Here is a 21302-nt window from a genome sequence, read left to right on the forward strand (position 1 = left end):
TACCTGTTTGCCGGTGCACGCGCAGTGTGCGTGTCGCGCGTGTGTGACCATTTCTGGTTTGTGCTTTTCTTGCATTCTGGACCTTTGTGTGGGCCAGATAAGGTTGTTTGATGCCTTTACCTCGCATAATTTGTGCATGTAACAACCAGTAAGCCTACACCTGAGTATGATTTACGGTCAGCACGCTCTGGTAGCTCTGAGTGGTTTCAGGAATTATTCAAATTGACCATGTAGCTTTTTTATTTTTGCAGTATGCATAAATTTAACAAGCCACGCCTGCACACCGTACGAAGAACCTAGCAACATAAGCGAAAAGTCTCCACCCATTTTCTTGGCAAATACGACTAGCTTTTTGTTTGCGACCCTTGTGCTCTTCACTCCTTCTTGAGATAGTAACTATCCCTAATATTACTTTTAGTACCTACACTTACTAAGAAGGTAGTGATCTGTGTGGCAAGTAGCTGGTTAGTAATTACTTGGTTAACTCACATGCCTTTTTCTTAAGAGTGTAATATATGCTTCCCATTCCTAACTGTATCTGGTGACTAGGTAGCAGCCATTACTATCCTTGCCGTTGCTAAATGCACTGACAGGGTGGTAACAAATGTAACAACCAGTTACTACCACAACGTTAGCAAGTACTACTTTTTTTCTAAGCGTGCACAAGCATTTTCGCATTATACTCAACCAGAGTGGGCACAATTATCACACCATAAGGAAGGTTCACCACATTTTTGCTGCGTCTCCTTGCGGTACTGATTGCTCCCTTTGCTCTTTTAAGCAGCTGTTTCCTGCCGAAAGGAGTTTTCTGCACTACCGTATGCTTCTCGTGTAGGAAAAATAAACAATGAAGACTTCGCGTGGAGGAAGAGCTCCTCCTCCGAAACACGGTAAACTGTTCGCTCAGGCATGCTTCACGCGGTAGAAAAACTTCCTTTGGTCCCCTGCATGCATTGGTGCCTGTCACAGAAGCGCATGAAATGTGTGTCGCGGTTACCAGCAGTGCTGTGGAATATATTGAGTTCTGTGATGCACGTTGCCTTCAAAACCAGTACCACTATTTCTAGCTCAGCTCCGTGCTTCTAGGCCAAAATCCGTTATTTTCTGAGTAGCAGCACGCTTTAGGACAGGCAAATCTCTCGTAATCTGGAGGTACATCAGATTTAGAACACGTGGTGTTGATTTCGGTTCCAACTATTTTTACTAGCATTGAAGCACGTGTGAAAGCGCACAGCATTAGCCCTCAGTGCTAGCTGAATTTCTCCTTTTGAAGAAGAATAAATTAAAGACAAGCAGTCTTGGTGAACCAGCATCACTTTGCTGATATTCAGTCTGACTCTATCGAGTGCTCGATCCAAGGTCAAAAATACTTGATGTTCCATTACGTTGTGAACCACTGTATCTCGAGGGATTATTTTTAAGCATTGCATCACGTGCAACTGTAAACTTTCTGGTCCCAACTGAGAAAAACTTGACTCGTACGTTACATCGAGCGTTATTGCAATCCTTGCGACATGTGTTTGTGGGACAAAGTTTTCTTGCTTTTTCTTTTTGAAGTACAATACGGCAGTGAAAGAATGACTCTGGCAGTTCCTGGTATAATGATGCAATGACCATAGTCATATTTTTGCAGTAGAATTGGCTACATACGCTGCCACAAAGGAAGACTTATGTTTCGGTAAGCATTTAATTCTCATCCCACATTAACATCATTCAGCGTTAACGATCAGCTCTGCTCGGTATATCCGGTCATCTTCAAAAAATTGGGCTCCTCTTGAAGTCTGAAGCACTACGTTCTGTCAATGGGATTGACACAGATCCTGGTACTTATGCTTCGAAACCAATTTATTCTTATGAATAAATCACGTTTTCAAGAGCAACTAACCTGTTTTCGCGCACAGGCTCACTCAATCACGCAACAATGAACTACATCCGAAAAGTGTTCTCGTTTATTGTTAGTGTTTTATTCAACAAATCAAAAAGGAAGGAAAAGATTCCACCGGCTATGGCAGTTGGTATCTAATATCTTAAGCACCCGATCTGCGGCCCGGGGAAATGGAAGGGACGTGGAGAGAATAGCAATTAGAAGTACAGAGGGGAGCGACAGTGAGAACGGAGAGTGGAGAGCTTTGCACAAACCTCGAATTCGGCGCTCGGTACATGACTGTCAAATTACAAATTATGTTGACTTCTCAACTGTTTATTCTGTCTGGAAGACTGCAGATGGTTTTTAAGTATTTTATTATGGCTGTAGAAATTTCTGACTATTATCAAATTCTTTAATAGATACTTAATGCGAACTTCTAGAGCACACTTTACATAATGTTACGAGGCATGAAATGTGAATTTGTTGAATAGCGAATTATGCGGCTTTCCTATGATATTTACCAATGACCATGCTACATTTGTACCTTGCACCTAATACCTTACGACTGCTGCGGCCTCACTACAAAAATATTGCTAAAAAAATAAAGTTTATAATAAAAAAACGTTGCTTAGACTACCGTCCGGCGACTCTCTTCCACAACCCTAAAGCGCCGTCCGGAGGTACGCCAAGCACTCTCAACACTGCCGTCTTAAATTTCTCAGTGGTAAAGCATAAATGGTTGATTGCGTTGAACGAAACTGTTGAATGTATGACACAAATCAAGCACATTGCCAATCCAATATATCTTAAACGCTCTACGCGATGAAAAGCGTAGAAATCTAATGCAGCCTTCCGTTATTATTGTACACTATGCATAATGTGCTCAATTTTTCTTGCAGTATAACCCTTCTACGCCGCTCCTTTATATTGCTGCGTTTCGGCGCATATACTCTTCACGCTTTCGTTAGCACGTAGTTAAGTACAATCACACAGTTTACGTGATGTTCACGTTCCTCTTGACTGCGTCTCAACTCTTTTAGTTTCATTTGCACAAGCAGTTCCTGAAAAATGAAGTTACGCCGGCCGGATAACCAGAGATTTCATCTCGCGGCGTGGAGCTGAGAAGCCGAACGCAGTAACTCCCGCGGGGGGTAGGCAATAAATGCTTTCCAAGTTTTGCGTTAAGGAAGCAGGATGCATCACGCAAAACTGTCAGCCTTTACACTTTTAATAAATCAAAAAGTCTTGATGCGGCTTATGACGGGCTCTTTCAAAGAGCTGCGCAGCTGCTGGCACTGAACATCAGCAGAAGAGGCCAGTTAAGAGATTCCCAGAATTAATGGGTATATTAGCTGTCAGTTGAGCTACGAACAATTATATTTGCACAATAACATCTTCGTCTTCGCTCCTGGGGGGGGGGGGGGGGGGGGATTTCTACACGTAATGCTTGATCTACCACATTACTATGTGAAACGCGCTGTTCGACGACTCCTCTAAGTAGTATTTTCTACACCATTTTGTTCAAAGGTTCCTCTTAAGTTCTACGGAACGCGAGGTTACTTAGGCATGCTATAGTATACCGAAAGAAAGCAGAGGCAGAGGCACAATGGAACGTAAAGCCCGTTACGGTACTTTCAGGAACTTTATTCAATAATATTACTAGATGTATTCTACATATTTACAAAGGACAACAGCACAATCACCTTTTATCCACATGCTATACTTAGAAAAACAAAAAACGGCATGTCACGGCATTCCCATTGAATGTGGTCATAGTGACTGCGACCATGCATGTCATCACAAAATTTACTACAACTCTACGATGGTTCTCTCTCGGTTCACGTGACTGCATGATCCCTAGGAGTCAGCTTCAGGTGCAGGCCTTGCGATGGCCGCAAAACAAGCTCCAGCGACATCTGCAGGTCCTCGTTTCGAATCTTAGATTCCACCTTGAAGCGCCTTAGGATCTGCGCCAGCAGAATCTTGTCCTCTAGCTGCGCAAACTTTTGCCCTGTCGAGGGAAAAAAAGACAAAAAAAGAAGGCACACACCGGTATGGCGTTAGTGTCTCGTTAGCCTCGAGAACTGCGGTATTTATTCAAACCTTATTTGATTCAAAGACAATCTCTGACCTTAAGGCGTCTTAAGAGGATGCGATCTTTTTTCGCGTAACGTACACTTGAAAACGACTCTTTTTATCTTGTCCTCTGAATGCACAGCGGCCGAACACGTAACGTACGATAAGCTACTTGTTGCAGCTGCTTGTTGAACGTGGAGGTGTTCAAACTTATCTGATTTCTCTTCGATTCTCAAGTTTGTTAAATTTCTCAATTAAGCTTGTTCACCCGATGTTTGTCGCTGCCTAAGGGCGAAATGACGTCCCTAGAAGTAATTTGTAATTAGTTTTCATGGAAGATTGCGAAAAAAAAGCAAACTCTATTCCTTTTGGCAATCTCTGGAGCCGATAGCTTGAGTGGATGATGTGAGGTTGCGCACGTAACTTTTCCTGATGATAAATTTCTTTTTCTAACTGATTATAGCTGACTCAGGGCGTTCTTCACCATGATCCTTGGTTTCACGCACCTATGCAGTTGCGAGCACCGCCGGCGAATGGGATGTAGAGGAAAGGGTGGCGGTCCTTGTCCACCTCAATGAACCTCTCCGGTATGAAGTCGTTCGGCTTGGGGAAGAATCGAGGGTGTCTATGCATGAAGTATATAAAGATAACAGAAACTGTTCCTTTCGGTATGGTGTATTTTTCTGAAACGAACAAAGAAGTGAAAACAATGCGATCAGAATAGCTGGAAAAAATCAGAACAGCTTTCCTACTGCCTTTTTTTTCTTTATCAGAAGATCATCAACTACAGCCAAAATATGCAGTCATCTGCATGATGTCTGACGTTGTCAATGATCATCTTACCCTTTACAAAAATAAGTTGCCCAACCGTGTAATTTCGCCGCGAGTAAACTGCCTCTCTTTATGGTTTCTATAGTTCATGCGAAATCTTCCGTACATGCGTTTGGCGAATATATCAACGCGGCTACTAAACAACAAAAAAAAAACAATGTCTTCATTATGAGGTTGAAATTTCGCGCGGGAAAGTCAGATCTATGAGCATTTGAATATGTCAGCAAACACTTTAAGGTGAACTTTTCTCGGACCATTCTGGCTTAGGACCAAAACTTCCAAAACTGTTTAAGTGGTCTAATCATTTAGAGGCTTGAAGTCTATCATGAAGTTGCAACTGTATTAAACAAAACAAATAGAGGGAAAATTCACAATTCTAAGGAGTGAGACATTCATACGCCAAAATCGTAGAACTCTGTCAAAGCAGCATATGGCAAGTCAGCATATTTCAACAAAACAACTTAAGTCAAAGCAGTATAACTCCGTGCGTACGCAGAGTTATATAGCTTTGACGTGTTTTTTGTCTGAATCTCTTATATCTGCGTGTCATAGTATATCAAAATTTCTATCAAATCCTGAATATTTTCACTTCATATAGCTTTCATTCTTTGTTTTTCCTTCGGGCAAAGATAAAGCCCGCGTCCCTGCTCTTTTTCATCTACATTGCACATGAACATCCTTCAAGTCACTGGTGTTATAAAGAGTGCGCAGTGAATTCAAAACAAACGGAAATAAGAAATGAGCCTTACCAATAGGAACATCTTCTCCCAGCTTTCTTGCAATTGCCGGAATAGGCGGGTAGAGCCGAAGGGCTTCCTGAGATTACAAGAAGAATGAAATATGTATTCAGACTAAGTTTTTTTGTTCCAGCCTACGGAAACTTTGACTTATAAAAGGGAGGCAATCAAAGCTAGCTTATTTGAATTCTGTTAATTCCAGAGGTAGCTAAGATAGAATTTTCCATGGACAGTCATCTACCATTTGATTTTCATCTGCCAAGTAGATACTAACATTTGGGGGACATTGCACTGAACGTTTGCAGTAGACAATGACAGCCAAGCGTGCTTCGCTCTAGTCTTCTGTTGTTTTTAGTACTGTATTTCTTCGATTATTGAAGATATAAAATATAAAGCGAAACTAAATGACAGTCTTCAGATAAAGCTGATATTTTTAAGCCTTGGTTGACGCCTGTGGGCAGCACGGTGCAGCGCATTTTGCATTTATCACAGGAGAGGTGGCTTAGCTATAAACCTGGCACAGGTATGGAAAATTAAATGAGAACAGCTGCGAACTTCATCATTTTTGTAATAACTTTTCACATTTACCGATCAAACGCGGATGTTTCGTTTGCCAAAACGTCTATTTTTCGCGCAGCGATTAAAAAACGTTACCAAACTTTTTGCTACCTTTGTTTTAAACCGCAGGCAAATGAGTCGTAGAACATAAGCCGAACATCCGCTCCCAGGAATACCGTACGTTATAGCTTTCGCCATTGATCAGGTCTTTTGACAGGAAGAGAGCATTCACGTTTAAGAGTGTTAATTGGTCATATACGTAATTCGCATAAACGCATCGAGTGCCTTAGAAACGACGAAACAAGAAATGCAATGTGTCCATACAAATGAAATCATGTTTAACGACTGCAAACTCTCCCAGCAGTGCAGTACAGAGTGGCCGAAATTCCCTTACATCTTTCATATTTATCGCCACAACGCTGCCCCTCACGTTCAATGTCACACCTAAGCCTGCTTTTGGGTATCATTTTTAGACTAAACGAAATCCTAACAGAGCAGAATTCTAGGCAGGCGACGGACCTTAATGACGCAGTCCAAGTACTTGAGCTGTTTGATGTCCTCAGTCGTAACAGGCCGCTCACGATCAGAGCCGAACACGGCGTCTAGCTCCTCGTGAACTTTCGCCTGGGCCTCCGGGTGATTTCCGAGAAGGTGGATTGCGAAAGACGCTGCCGTGGCGGTAGTGTCGAATCCCTGCAGCACAATGCATGCTGAGTTGGCTGGAGCAGAACAATTTTCTCTGAACTGCACGCTCTAAACATGTAAAAGCCAGCTAGAAATCATGGCCGAAAAAATTAAGCTAATTTCCGGGTTTTACGTTTTGCATCAAGCTTATTTTTGTTCATTACTAGAAGAAAACGCAGTTCGAGTAAGACGCCTGACTAATGCTTTCCCGATGATGCGAACTCAGTGCCGACTGGCTTGTCAAGATGTGACAAGAAATTGGGATGCCCCGAACGCGTAACATCAAACTTACTTGTCTTTTTCGTTGCGCGTTCCATCAAAACTAGCCAATACCAGCATGCCCAACTTTTCGCCCTACTTGCACAATGAGGCGCTGAAATTATGGTTAGTTTTGGGGAACAGAAAAATTATAACTATACAACGCAACGTCATCTCTTGCAATAACATTGACAGTTTTAATTTATTCTCATAAAATCTCTTACTTATATGACCACTGAGTGCTGTGGCATTAAAGCTTTTACTTGTAGCCCCACCTCTGTCCTAGAGAGCTGAAGAGAAATATCAAGGATGTGCGTCTGCGCGAAAAAAAAACAAACAAACTTTACTTGGCGAAGCTCGCGCCACAATCGGCGCAAACGTTCCTCAGTGCCAAAAACATCCTCACCCCAATCATGAACGTGTTCACTTCCTCTCTGATTTCTTCCTCTGTGAAGACTCCTTCTTCCATGTGCATACGCAGGAGGATATCCATAAAGCTCTTCTTTTGCACAGCTCTTTCACCTTCTATCTTGTAGTTCTTCTTCCGGCAATCTAAAATCTAACAAAGGATATGGATGTTTAGCTGAGGCAAATATTTGTTTCTATGAGCACAAAACACAATTTAACGCTTAAACTTAAAGCGTGAAACACAAAGGTTTACTTTTTCTACACTCTAGCTTCACTTCGCCACTCCTTGCCACAGACCGGTGGCAGTAATCACTGCCAGAGAAATTAAAAATGTTGCAGCGAACTAGTGAAAAAAGTTGAGGAAAACTATCCCGTCACGCAAAAATATTTCGCAATAATATTTTAACCAGGAATGAACCAGCCAGATTGCCTTATGTTCTGAGAAGAAAAATTGGATTGAGGATTTTTTTAAGTTTTCGTCCTTTCTTGGCCTGTTCGCATCACAAAGCGCTTTGTTTTTCTTCTTCATTTAAGAAACAATGCAAACTATTGCCCTAAAAAGCAATCGTCGAGAAATTCGTGCTATATCTCTAGGCACTATGAACAAGGCTACTGTCGGTCTGTACTTACGTCCCGAGTGTATTTCTTTATAAGTTCCACTTTCTGGTAATACCTCTGGCCCGCCCCAGTCCGCCGATATATAAAATCAGGCCAGTGATGGATATTCATCATTCTTGTAATGATGTCGGTAGCGATTCTGAAAGTACAGAGGACAAGCGTTAAACACTGTAATAGCCAGGAAGTGCCGCTCTCTTTTCGTAGTGCGGAATGGAACACAACAAAGGCAAAGTACTTACTCATCGTTGACCTTCAAAAAGCCAGTCTTCTTGACGTCCTCTTCGTCAAGCGTTATTCCCATAGCGGTTTCTGAAGGAAGTAAAGAAATGCCACAAGTTAGAAAAGGGAGCAACACTGAAGTCTTCATTCAGCCATAGTTATCACAAAATAGTGTCGTTATTAAGTGTCGCGTCTCAGAGCAGCGTTGTGCAGTAAATTAAGACGTTGGTTTATTTCTTTCAAATGCGAATGCGCATTTATGTCTACACTTAGTAATGTGTATTTAAGTCTCAGCTCTCCAAGATTAAAACTGGAAGTGGGCAACTCCTACTGCCGTTGACACTGTACCAAATAGTGCTCGCAAAAGTTCTGGTGCCTAAGGCATTCCTGGCTTCATATAGCGAAGATTACGCTGACTGCGACACAGGCATTAAATTTGCATCTGCCTTCAATAATTGAATCAATGTCAGTTTGCTTTGGCAGCAAAGAGGGCGTGTCCGTACTCCACTTATATCGTGTTGTCAGTCGAAAGTAGATTTCCGTAGTGCGCAATGATCCGCACACAAAATTCCAAGCATTGAAAGCCGGAGCCTATAAGTATTTCTGTAGCAAATCCCATGATGCGAACATGACCTTGCGAAGCACCAACGATTAAGCTTAGCTCCGAGTGAGGGTGACATGTTTCATTCAGCAGTTGATCTCGTCGCCCAGTGCTCGATTAATACTGCACAAGATTAGTCCTCTATGTTCAAAGCTCCTTTCTATGTCCTTGCACGTTTCCAACACCTTACGCATCGCTGCTTGCGCCGCTTCCCTTCTCACCCTTGCAGACAAAAAAAAAAAACAGGAATGCAAAGCGCATGGTTCTCGTTGTCGTTGACAAGTTATCGACTACCGAAAGGTGCGTGAACCGTGGCTGTCATATGATAAGTGCAGCTCGCTATCGAAGGTCGCTATCATTACGGCTTATTCAATCAGGTTGTAAATCTCCCCGAACGCATAAAATGTCGTCTTCCTTTTATTGCAAACTAGATGCGGCCGTATATGACAGTTTCACAGAAGGTGAACAGGTACTTTGGTGCCAGCAACCTAGGACATATATAAACTACTGAGCATTGGGAATTAAAGGAAGTTTTTGAGCACTTGCAGTTTAGAAATATGGTTATGAAAACTGCTACCTAGCGATGTGTTTCTTTTTTTGCAAGCATAATTATGTTTCCAGGAAGCTGCTTTCTACCATCGACTTCTTCAGTATCAAGTCTTCCTTAAATGCGACCTCATAATATTCCCGTGCTAACCTTTAGAACCGGTTTGCGACTTGTGAATGAAATAATTTTATGAAAAATATCAGTACATTTCGCTCTACATTGCACGGTGAAACAAGAGTTCCGAAAACTTGGCGACCCAGGACCACTAAAAGGTATAGCATGCAGTGACAAGAGCGTAAATTACTATGACAAATATTAAACAAGTTGCGCGTCCCCTTTCCAGTGCAACCTACAGCAGCCTAAAACTACGGACTTCCTTCTACGGAAACTGCTACAGCAGTTGTTGATCAGCGCTCCTTCATTATTCATCACTTAGTTTAGAGAAGAGGTCATTTATGCAAGTCTAAAGCAATGCTCTATAGTATGCTGGTGGGGACAAAAATTAAATTGCAAAACAACGTTTGACTCCTTGTGCTTTTATTCTCAATAACTTGTCTGTTCCTTCATATCCTATGGCATTATCTTTCAGCACTTTTCTTCAGCGGTCACTAAACATGCACGATAAAAAACACGTGCTTCATAGAAGCGGTACATCCGGCACAAAAACCGGCAATTTTGTTGTTAAGTTCTGACTAAAGCAACACAGTCGACGTTAAGCAGAACCAGTGGAAGATATAATGTCCTGGTACCCGTGCCACTTCCTATGGATCGAGGACGCTTAGACCACAACTTTCAACAAGCCCAGCGTGCGGTCTCCTGAAGGACGGCGAACAGACAGCGCGCGTAGAACAAAACGCATTGCCTGTCAAAAGCCCCGACGGAGCCGCGGAAATGAGGCATTGATCTACAACGCGACGAGGGAGGCGCGCTCACCGAAGAGAATGCCGAATGTCGCAAGCCTCATCACCGGCAGCAAGTCAAAGTGGTCTCGCCCCAGCACAGCCAGCTTCTCACACAGCACGGACGCTCTTCGGTTCATAATGGGCACGTACTCGTCAAGGATGCGAAAGTGGAACGCTGGTGTCAGCACTTTCCTGCGCTTCTTCCAGATTGTCTTTTCGCTGCGAAAAAAAAAAAGAAAAGAACGTCTCTCGGTCAGGCCTCGGCGCACAGGTAGGACTCTTTCACAGGTCATCAATAAGGCGAACTCAAGCAGGTCTCCGGAGCGAGCAATCTGGGCCCCTCCCCACGCAGCCCTGCTGTGAGCAGCGCGCCTCTGAATGTGCGAGACGCAACAGTCGAACACGTATTTCTGCAAGAATGGCGAGTGTAGTTGTGATATGGATCTCTCATTTATTCTTAGCCGTGCGATTTCGCGCAAGATTGCTGTTCCAATGCGCAACGAGAACCAAACGCAGGCTCTGAAGAGCTCCACTGCTTACCCTATTCTCGAAGTAACAGTAGCCGCCAGCGCAATTGAATATTTCTCGGGAGCTGCATAACTGCATACACACGTTTACGGGCAGACCGGTTCCTGCGGAAGCAGTTGAAGGCAAGCGGCCAAGGGTACGCGAGCGCAGGTTTGTGCGTATCACACGTAACTCCCTCTCTTGCGCAAGAATTACAAACCTAGCGAGGTTATCTAACGAGGTGGATTTGTTTTATAGTAGCCATCCCATGCAATTCTGTAATTATTTAAAGACCACAAAGCGAACCCATTTTGCGATAGCTTTAACAATTTGCATGCATTTTATTGTAGGACAGATTGATTTACAAACCAATTCAAGAACGAAATGAGTATTTACAAAGAAGTCTGCAACACTGTTCGCAGCTTCAGCATACCAGTATGCTTGGAATTTGTCTGTATGGTCAGTACAGACAAAGTCCCAAGAAGTACTGATGCTCCAGAAGGGCTCTAACAAAGGAGGCGCTGCCGCTATTTTGAGTGCACCGCGATAAGTTTTTTCTCCTAGTGCAAGTGTAGTAAATTATCAGAAACATTGCGGTAGCTGCAGATGAGGAAAGCGTAGGAATGAAGTTTTACCTAGTAAGCAGGCCGTTCCCAACCCAGCTCTTTAGCATGGCATACAAGAATGACTTGTTGACGTTTTCGCTGTTGGACAGCACTCGCTGAAAGAGAAGCAAAGAATATTAAGCCTGCGTCAATGATGAGCAAGCACCAAAAGGTTATTTATTATTGCTATGGTGGTGCCCTTGACGTTTCAGTGCAGAACATGAGGCTCTTGCGTGCATTGGTACAATGAGATATTATCTCCATGAAGGCACGTGAAAACTCAAAGGCAGAAAGAAATTGAAGAAAAACGAAATTAGGAAAAGTTCTACCATGTTGACGGTAAAGCGACTGCCCTTTCAGAAGACAAACTGCTATCTTTGGCTCGCGTCAACATCCACGGAAAGAATTAAAACGTGCCGCAAGTACTCCTAGACTTGTGACCTTGCTATTTCCGAAAATGGATATCGCAGGGCGGCTAAAAAGGCGTTCACAACATTTGAGTTTTACCAGCTTCACTTGACGAAGCAACGAAATGAGTTCCCTAAGCAGAAATGGAAATCAAATGATACAAGTTTAAATTTAGGTGCGCTGCTCTGGATTGGATAACATACATATATATTCAAGCTGCTGAGCGACCAGAGGAGGGACGACATGCCAGACGCCTCCTACGCCCCGTTTCATCGCTACGCGCAGTGGAAAATAGACAGCGAATTCAGCTAAGATGACTGATTTCGTCACCGGGATTCGATTAGGAAGTCAGTACATAGGAGTGGGTTCTACAAGAATGCTTACCTCGACCGTGTTAGGGGTCACAGCGATAAGAAATGGCTTTGGGCCATAGTAGGCAACTGTCAAGTCGTGGTCAAGCACTTCATTAAACATGGTCTCAAAGTAATTGAACAGCCCTGTAAAGCAAAGACATACATGTATTAAAAATTCAAGAGTCAAACTCTTCCGAAACAAATTTCTGGCACATTCGGCGTGAAATGACGGTACTCAGTGTACTCACTTTTAGTGAGCAATGGTTGACGATTGCATGTGGTATAATTGATTTAGCGTGTGCCGAACTGGAAAAGAATGTCTGAAAACTCGCACCTTTCTTTGAGGCTATACTTCTAGCCCCACCTCTTGAAATATGTACCCCTTTTTTGTTAACTACACAATTTAACCGAAAAAATAATGACCCTGTAAAAGGGCTAGAGCAGCATTGTATGGCTATTGCACTAGCACAAAAATAAAGAAAAATTAAGCGGCTCAAACGAAAAAAAAAAGGAAGGTCGTGCTCAGAATCGCTGCCTGTAAAGCATGTTTCAAAACACTCAGAAACTGTTCAAACTTATGTCGTATTTATGTCCTTTCGTCTTTAAAGGCATTGTGGTAGGCTCAACATGCTACCGCCGCCCTTATATTTAATAACCTAGGCGTGTCCTTCTAACACCCTCTTGTATTCAGCCGCTTTGCTACTAATCCAAGGCTCGGAACGGCAGACGATCCCTGACATGGTTCATTGGTGAAGGGCCAGGGACTCAAACGTGCAAGTCTTTTTGTGCGCCTAACAACCTAAAAGGCACAGTATGGGACACAGTTGCCTGTGTGCACGGTCGTGGAGAGAAGAAGGGCGAAGTGAAATCACTCCGTCAAAATTTAACACCGTTCGGTTTCTGCTTTTTTTTTCCACCTGGGCAGTGACAGAAGCGGAGCAGCGATCGTTCGTGTGCAGATGTGTTATCTGCTCGCAAACGACCATTGGCAAGAGTAGCACAGAAAAGGTAGAAGGGTACGAGATCAACAGAGAAATGTGCTTGCTGCACTCACTGGCTGGCACTTCGAGCGATGAGTCCATCGTTGAAAGTTGGCGCCACATGTCCAGGAACAAGCAGAAGGGTAAGCTTTCCTTTGGCCTCGGCGCGTGGCGTAGGCAGGCATGCACGCGGATCCAGCCGACCAGTTGCCGCACACAGTAGTAAGCTATACCGATCACCGCTGCGGATATGAACGCTGAGACAATTTTGCTCGGCAACAGCGGCCTGTACACCGGCGGAATGGGCTCCATGGTGATCTCGCGGCACCCGCGATCGCGTCCAGCGAGCCCGATCGTTGGCGGAGTCCAACTACGCGTCCGGACGGAACGCTTCCTTGCTCATGCAGCGGTGAACGCTCTTGTCGGTTTTGAAAGTCAACTGGCCGATCGCGTACCGTTTCCCTTCTTTTATGCCCTTTTGGTGTTTTGAAGAGCGCACTTCTTCGAGGGGAGAGGAGCGCCACGCTGCGAAGAGGAGGAGGCGCGAGCCGAACGCCAGGTTCGCTGCCCCCGGCGATGAAAGGAGCCCCCACCTCCCCCTCGACAATGAAAGGAAAAGTTCGAGTAGCCGTTAAGCGTGTCGCAATCGCGGCGCGTGCGCGCGTACTTCGCCTTTTTCACCCGCGCAAAAAAAATCTGGCAGCCTTGAGTACGTACGTACGGTCCCCCCTCGCTGCCGCCGCTCTCCTCCGCGGCAAGCATTCTCGCCCAATAGGAGATCGGCCCTCCCCCCTCTTCCCTAGCACGCACTTGATATTGGTATCGCGCTCGCGCTCTAGCCGCGAACGGCGAGCACGCGTTTTCGGCGTCCGGTAACGTGTGAGCCTACTCTCTCCCACCAATAACCAAGACACTGAACATCGCTGCAGCCATGTGCGTCACCTGACCGACGATGGGCACGCTTCGTGCCTTCCTCCCCCCTTGGGGCACTGCTGGGGGTCGTGATGTGGAACACGCGTGCTTTTGGCCTCTCCTGGCCGCTGGTTATTCTTTAGGCGTAAATAAGTTGGCGGGATCCACAGCGCGCATCGGCCGTGACTCGTGCGAGCCGCTCAGGGCGGAAGCGGGAGCGCGTCACCACCTGCGTTAAACCGTCACGCGTGGACACCTAAAGACGGGGAATCCTGCGAGCCACATGGCGTATCGGTTTGGTGTTTGCACGCACGAGTTTCGCCCACGCGGGGAATAAGCTGCCAGACGTTATACTTTGTTAATCTCACTACCTTTTGTTCTCTCTTCCAATCCCCTTCTCCCTCTCCTTTCTCCCTACGCAAGCTTAGTTTCTGAAAAGCAGCCACATTTTTTTTTTTAAACCTGTGGCACCCCCTAGGAAAGAAGAGGTTGAGTAAGTGGGCATATAGTTTCCCGTGAAATAAAGCTGGCAGTTGACGACCAATATTAAGGTATTTAAAACAACAGTTAATACGAAAAAAAAACTCGAACTTATTTTTGTCTGTGATACGGATCCAGCTGTTTATAATAAATAAAAGCACGAGCATAGTTTCCGGAAAGAGGTGATGGTGGAACAAGTCAAAACAATGAATGTAGTATGCGTCGGTCTTGAGGTGTGGTTTGATCTTCTGCGTTGTCCTTCGTATTTCTAATATGAGCGCAGTCACTTTAGAATTTAGCTTATCCAGCGGCCGCATTCTGGAATTTTTCATTTCTCGAATCTATCTTTCTCTCCTTAATTACTCGCCGATGCCCGCTATGACGTCATGGCTGACAAGACCGCAAGCAATGTCGTTGCTGGATCTGGTATCAAAGGCTGGGCTCTCCAATGAAAAAGGGCTCCTGGAAAATATGGCCCTAGGGCTGTTTTCTTAATGCAGAGGAAAAAGAGCAGTTGAATTTAAAAATTTCTCGGCAATGCGCACACAGATGCGCTTCCGCCCGGAAGCTGGCACGAGGAGACAGATGCAAAAGAACTGGGTCCTTGCAGGATGCATGCCTTCTTCTGGTTAACATTTTTCGTCTATCGTACAATAGTGGACTATGTTATACCATCGGCAGTGTAGTTGTGTTCGCTATCACACCTTGGTGGCATACTCCCTACCCATAATGCAGATTTATTCGGTTGACTTCGTTCAACACGACACTAAGACCTCTTTCTGCAACGAACAAAACATTTTGCTGGTGATGTCGCGCCCACTCCCTCGGTATCTTTGTACAAGTCGCTTATGTTTGTTCATATCAGAGGCCGAGAATACAAAGCGGTTGTTGATACGGCACCAATCAAATGTTCATGGCCACCCTACGCGAAGGTATTTGCCTATTCCCGTTTTCTTTCTTTCGTTGATTCTTTCTTTACTTCTTCCCTTCTTTCTTTCTTTTTACTGTCTTATCTTCTTTCTTTCTTTCGTTCTTCTTTATTTCTGTTTATTTCTTTCTCTATTATTAAAGTACTGTTATTTTGGAAGCACCAATACTAAAGCATAATACTGCAGTGAGGGAAACCAGAACACATTAGGACAGGCGGCGAGTTATTGGAAGTACTAAACAATAACACCTTTCAAGGGAAACTAGTGACCACCGATCTAGACCAGTCGAGTGAAATAAGAATGAATAAGAATGAGTGGAGTTTATTTATCAGGAGCCCTCAAGTAGTGCACAGCAGCTTAGCAGTATCCCTCGAGAAGAAAGGATACCTTTCTTTTATCTTGCCTGTACTCACCTCTGGGGAAGAAACTTGGGGGCCAACGAAAAGGCTTGAAACTAATTTACGGAAAGCGCAGCGAGCAATGGAAAGGAAGACGGCACGGGTGACGTCAATAGGAAGTGAGAGAGCCGAGTTGATTAGGGAACAAACACAAATCAGTCATATCCTTGCTGAAAGCAAGAAGAGAAAATGGGCATAGGCTAGGCATGTTACTCGGAAAAAAGACGTCTGATAACCCTTTAGGGTAACAGAGTGGATTTAAAAAAAGAGAGAGGACGTAGCGAGGAGCAGTAGAGCCGGGAGAGGGGGGGGGGGGAGATGAGGTTAGAAATTTTAAAGAAATGGGGTGGTCGCAGCTGATCCAAGACAGAGTTGATTACAAAATGAGTGTTAGAGACGTTTGTCATGCAGAGAACATATCCTAATGGTGACGATGATTAGAAGGACGCATAGGAGGGGGAAGATTAGCGGGAGCACAGTGACAGCAGAAGGCTATGAAAGAGTTGCCGCGAATTCCGTGCTCACAAGAGCCATATTCCCAAAGACACTGAGCTGGAAGGCTCTAGATGCCATGCTGGCAACAACGTTTTGGACCGCGACGAATAGAGAGAGATAGAGAGTAAATATTTATTGTATGAAAGGAGACCGGAGCGGATTGTGGTAGGGCTGCTCAGTCCACGACGCGACGGATAAAAACAAGCTCCGTAATGTGCGTTGAAGTAGTCTTCTCAGCTGCACCTGAATCGGCATACCGTTTAGAAAGGACAGAGCGCAGAGTCCTCCTTACTAACTTGGCTGCTCACCGCGAATACGTGAGATAAGCTGACAGCTGAGAAGCTGATTTGTCTCGTGTTTTCTAAAGTGAAACCGCCAGACTGAGACAGTTTTCATTTTTGTTTAGGCCAAAAAGCCTGCTTTTGAGGAAGCAGCCTGCAATGGTTTATACTTGGGCTGCATCTCCACAGTTAGCTAAGAGGTAAATTTTCCTGTCTCGAAACTCTCTTTACGATGCATACTTTCTCAGTAGTGATACGGTCCCTCTTTACGGTTTCCTGCAGGAACCAAGAGCAGGCTTTTCAGTGTCACCTGGTTGTCTCTTGATGAGAGCTGCTTCACGCGTAGGACGAATACATTCTTGGTACGCGTTCACGTCCGCGTCGGCATCGCTTCTGGTCGGCACATAAAAGCGTTCTGACGTATGCTCTCGAAAAGATTCATTACTTGACGTACGAAACACTTCAGCAAACATTCACTCAAAACAAGCATAGATGAGGCACGTCGGCTACTGGCAGCGAATGGCGATGCGAATGGTGGGCGGGGCCTAGAGTTGCAGCACAGTTCAGGACGGGGCATGTGGAGAGACCGCAGTCAGAGGAAGAAAAATGGGCAAATTAGTGCCGAAGGTCACTTCGCTCTATTCAACTATAAAAATTAAGCCTATTTGAAGCAATCGAACAGCTAAAATCCGCATTGAGCTTTTCTGCGATCATATCGTATACACCTCGGCAAAAATTACTTTCGGTCTGGAACCCGGAACCTCAACCTGCCGTATATGCTAATTCGGTGGGTAAGGAAATGCGACGGCAAGGATAAATTTTCCAGCAACACGAAGGGGGTAGGATGTTGATCCAATGTGTTTGCGGGAATCCCCACAAGGTAAAGGATATTTTGAGTAAGTGGAATTTTCCTTTGTTGTCAGGTGGCTGCGCTCGTGTGGGAGTTATAACTTCGTCCTGGCTTACTTGCAGTGAGTGCTTTCTGGCAAGCATGGGACTGTTGTTCTAATGTCATCTGAATAGTTGTAAACAGACTGGGCGCACTGCCTGAAAAGAAGAGTCATCAGTGACGGTGCCCTAACTTTCAGCCGGTTCCAAACACCAAACAGGAGACGCTGGAGGCCTTTCGAAATGCTGGCAAACTTGATCGGTACTGCGATATTTTGAGAAAGACCGAGCGAGCGAAGAACGAAACCGAGTTATGAAACCAAGCGGCTCGACTTGTGGGGGCCAGCTTGAACATTGGGACGTAAAAGATACCCATACGTCAGAATGTTCTAGCTTGTCAACACAAACGGAATCACAAAAACTAGCCCGAAAGAACTTTATTCTGCAAGCGGCTCGCTGGGGCCTATCACTGTCGACATATACTCGGTTTCTGCGCTTTATTTAGCTTTGCCACACGATGCCGATGCTCGGCGGATGTCTGACTCCGTGGCCCGGAGCCGACATTGCGTCAGTCGGCGGATTACCTGGTCACACTACAACGATACGGTGCCTCATTGTCCGTATTGACCAATACCCATCACTGTCTTCTCTTCTCCCCGCCCGCACAGCCGAGCCGCGAGATTGCTCCGGGTCCTATGGCTGCTGATTTTGATATCTGCTGTTCACTTTTTCTCCTGCTTTTTAGCACCCAGTCAGTGTATTCACTAAATAAATACTTCAAGATAAATCTGTAGCAATCTGCATTTACTGCGCGAGTACGCAATTACCCCAGGAATGCGGCCATGACGACGACTGCAGCTCAGCCTTGCTACTGTTAACATAGCTGCATGTGTGCAGGCAGCAATTGAGCGTTCGTTCGCCATGAAATGAAAGCTGCACTCTACTTCGGTTAAACAACCTCCTCCCTTCTGTGCCGGTTGTACGTTTACTTGTTTACGCAGTACGATAACTCTGTAAGAAGCGCCGGTGACTGCGAGCGCTAGCCTGGGGAATGCTTCATAGTCGGACACTGCGTAGGACATCCGTTTTTCGCTCATTGTATCTGCTTTTTCCGATGTGTCCAATACTTGACTTTTTTGCTTTATCCGGAAGTATGTACGACCACCGTTCGCAGCAATTAAAATGGCATAATTTCTTGTCATCAAGTGAGGCCGACGACTGCCACCAGGCGCCTGCATCAATGGTCGGCACATCGCGTTACTCCGCCCATTAGTTGCGCTTTCTGCTCATTGTACATGCGTACTAAGATGTAAGCAGTCGTCGACTTGAATTCACTGTTGTCAAAACTATACTCGATGGCCGTTTGAGTCCGGTAAAACGTGCGAACTCGCCCTCCACAACTGCCGACATCGGGCTCATATCGACCGCGTAAGGGACTCGTTCTGCAGAACAGCTGGCGTCAGCTTTCCTGGAAAATCCAGAATGTTCAAAAAAGTGGCTGCTGCTAAAGGCTCCTATAGATGGCGCCAGCCACATCAGCAACGCATCGGATTTTCAGCGATGGGAACAACTGCGACCAACGCGCCAAGCGCACGGCTCGTCGGCAACCGTCTTCCTCCTCACCCTCATATAAACACGCATAAGACGACGACAATTCACGTTACTGGCGTCGCCTCTCAAGCTGCTACGCAGCAGACCCATCGCTGTATCCCATCACCCTTTGGTTGCTAGTATGACACGCTCCCGATAGGCCATGCAGGCACGTTCGCACGGCTTGGTTAAAGCTGGGCTTTATATGCACCAGGTGTTTCAGGACAGACTTTAAGGAATTTTCAAAAATAAGCTTTCTGAGGGGGACATATGGCTCTCGTGGCATAGTATAACCAGTGTTGGCGGACCCCGGAAAACCAGTGAATTGTGTTTACTAAGTTGGCGAACTAATTTCTGCTCATCAAGTTCTTAACTATCACCGCTAGGCAACTGATTGCAATTAGAGATTTGTAGCCGGTCGTTAGTAATACCAATATAATTTTTTAGAATTTCAAATACGCGATTATCGTCGGCGCTGTGGCTTGATAAAGTCTGACTATATCTTGCCAAAATACATACGCTTTCGAAACGCATGCAGGCAAAGCAACCTTCCCAGTCAACGTAGCTTGTCAAACAAGCCAAATTATGTCGAGCGACCGCACCAAAGGCAATGACATTTTCTAAATTCTAAAAACTGCCGGCTATTACTAACGACCGGCTAGAAATCGCTAATTGAAAAACGATTCACCGGTTTTCTGGTGTCCGGCAACACTGGTAATACTATTCAGCAGAAGCCATATTTTTACCCCAAAAAGCCTATTTTTGAAAATTATTTTGTCTTCCCAGAAACGCCTGGTATATCGTGTAGTCTTTCACATAATGACTGTGATAGTGAAAGAGGACACAGTGTTTCTGTTGGGCAAGAGGAACCGATGTCACGTCTTACCCTTACAGACAGAGCTTAAGTGTTCCCCCAATTTTTATGAAACGGATAAGATCATCGTTTAATCGGCGTTTAATCGGCGTCTAATGTGCCAGTGACGGCATATCTGCCTATCAGCCCACGAACCACCGACCAGTGCCTGACCAATGTTGCGCGTCGCCGTTCATATTACGTCACGTTATACTGTGCTATGATGTCGCTAATATTCACTGATATTTTCCCAAGCTCACAAGTCATTAAGTATCGCTAGCGATGGGTGTCGATCGGGAGAAAAATCATTCAGGTTTCTTTAGAGCAGAATTAAATTATATTTTTAGGATTTGTTGCGTCCAATACATGGCTGCGGGCAGAGCTTAAAGTCAGCGGGGGAGGGTTGGGGGGTCTGCGACCCCCCTCCTCACCAGTATTGACAAGGGGTCTCAGACTCCCCGTGCTATACTATAGGGACTGCGTGAATCCGAAGCGAGTAATCATTTATATTCTTCTTTTTAGTGTTTGTTGGAAGATTACATCTCTATCGTTTCGAAAACTTCACCGTGATTTCTAGCAAGAATCATTAACATCCTTTCTAAAACCGGAAACAGAGAAAAATAAAAGTTCGCCAGGACTGCACAAAGGCTGAAAGAAAGGGGAACCCGTGCCCTTGCACCACGAGCCAGTTCCGAGCTCGGCGCTCTGCTCCAAGGTTACATAACAACAGCGTACAACAACGAGCACACTGGCAGAGCGTGGAGATTGCTTGTTTTAGGTACGTGTCATAAATTGTTCAAACAGCGGCGATTAACAATGATTTCTGTCCTATTATACGACCGTGCCTGCATAACAGCGAGATTTACTGCCCTTCGTGCACTAAAAAACATTGCCTATGATACTTCCAAAGGATGGTTGTGTTGCAGCAAGTTCTCGCGTTATCAAAGATATAAAATGGATGCGTTAATCACGAAATTTCGTTGGAAATTCGCGGTAATCATCCCTCCGCTCAGCACGCGCTATCGCTGCCATTTTCTTGCTCCATTGCAGAGAAAACATTTTTGGTCAAAATCAAGCATTAGGTGCATGGCTAGCGTACAGTTCCAATTCCGATGCGCTCTTGATCCTTCCTACTGGCCATAAATCCCCCCCCCCCCCCCTCACAAATAGGGCTGTGTTGCCGCCAGCTAGGTTGTGCGCCAGTCACATCCACAAATTTTCGTTGTGAACTCAGCTTAGTGGCAGGGCTAATAGAAAGCATGTTTTATCGCGCTTTAGGCTAGCTGACGCGTAACAGCGTAGTTTTGCTTAATTTAT

At 45.0% G+C, this 21302-nt stretch overlaps 1 protein-coding gene across 1 annotated transcript; it reads right to left on the reverse strand.

Moving 5' to 3' along the window:
* Positions 1–3474: 3474 nt before the first annotated feature.
* Positions 3475–13608, reverse strand: LOC149351782 (cytochrome P450 4c3-like). Its single transcript, XM_089581110.1, has 11 exons — positions 13234–13608; positions 12211–12323; positions 11449–11534; positions 10338–10525; positions 8277–8346; positions 8050–8176; positions 7418–7570; positions 6589–6762; positions 5524–5590; positions 4450–4626; positions 3475–3878 (listed from the first exon to the last, which is right to left on the reverse strand). Exons 1-11 carry the CDS (start codon positions 13469–13471, stop codon positions 3706–3708), a joined length of 1566 nt encoding a protein of 521 aa, XP_089437236.1. The 5' UTR covers positions 13472–13608; the 3' UTR covers positions 3475–3705.
* Between the last annotated feature and the right edge of the window lie 7694 nt (positions 13609–21302).

This window comes from Amblyomma mixtum, chromosome 3 (genome assembly GCF_055824585.1).
Source record: "Amblyomma mixtum isolate Tamu chromosome 3, ASM5582458v1, whole genome shotgun sequence".
In the NCBI taxonomy this organism is placed as follows: Eukaryota; Metazoa; Arthropoda; class Arachnida; order Ixodida; family Ixodidae; genus Amblyomma; species Amblyomma mixtum.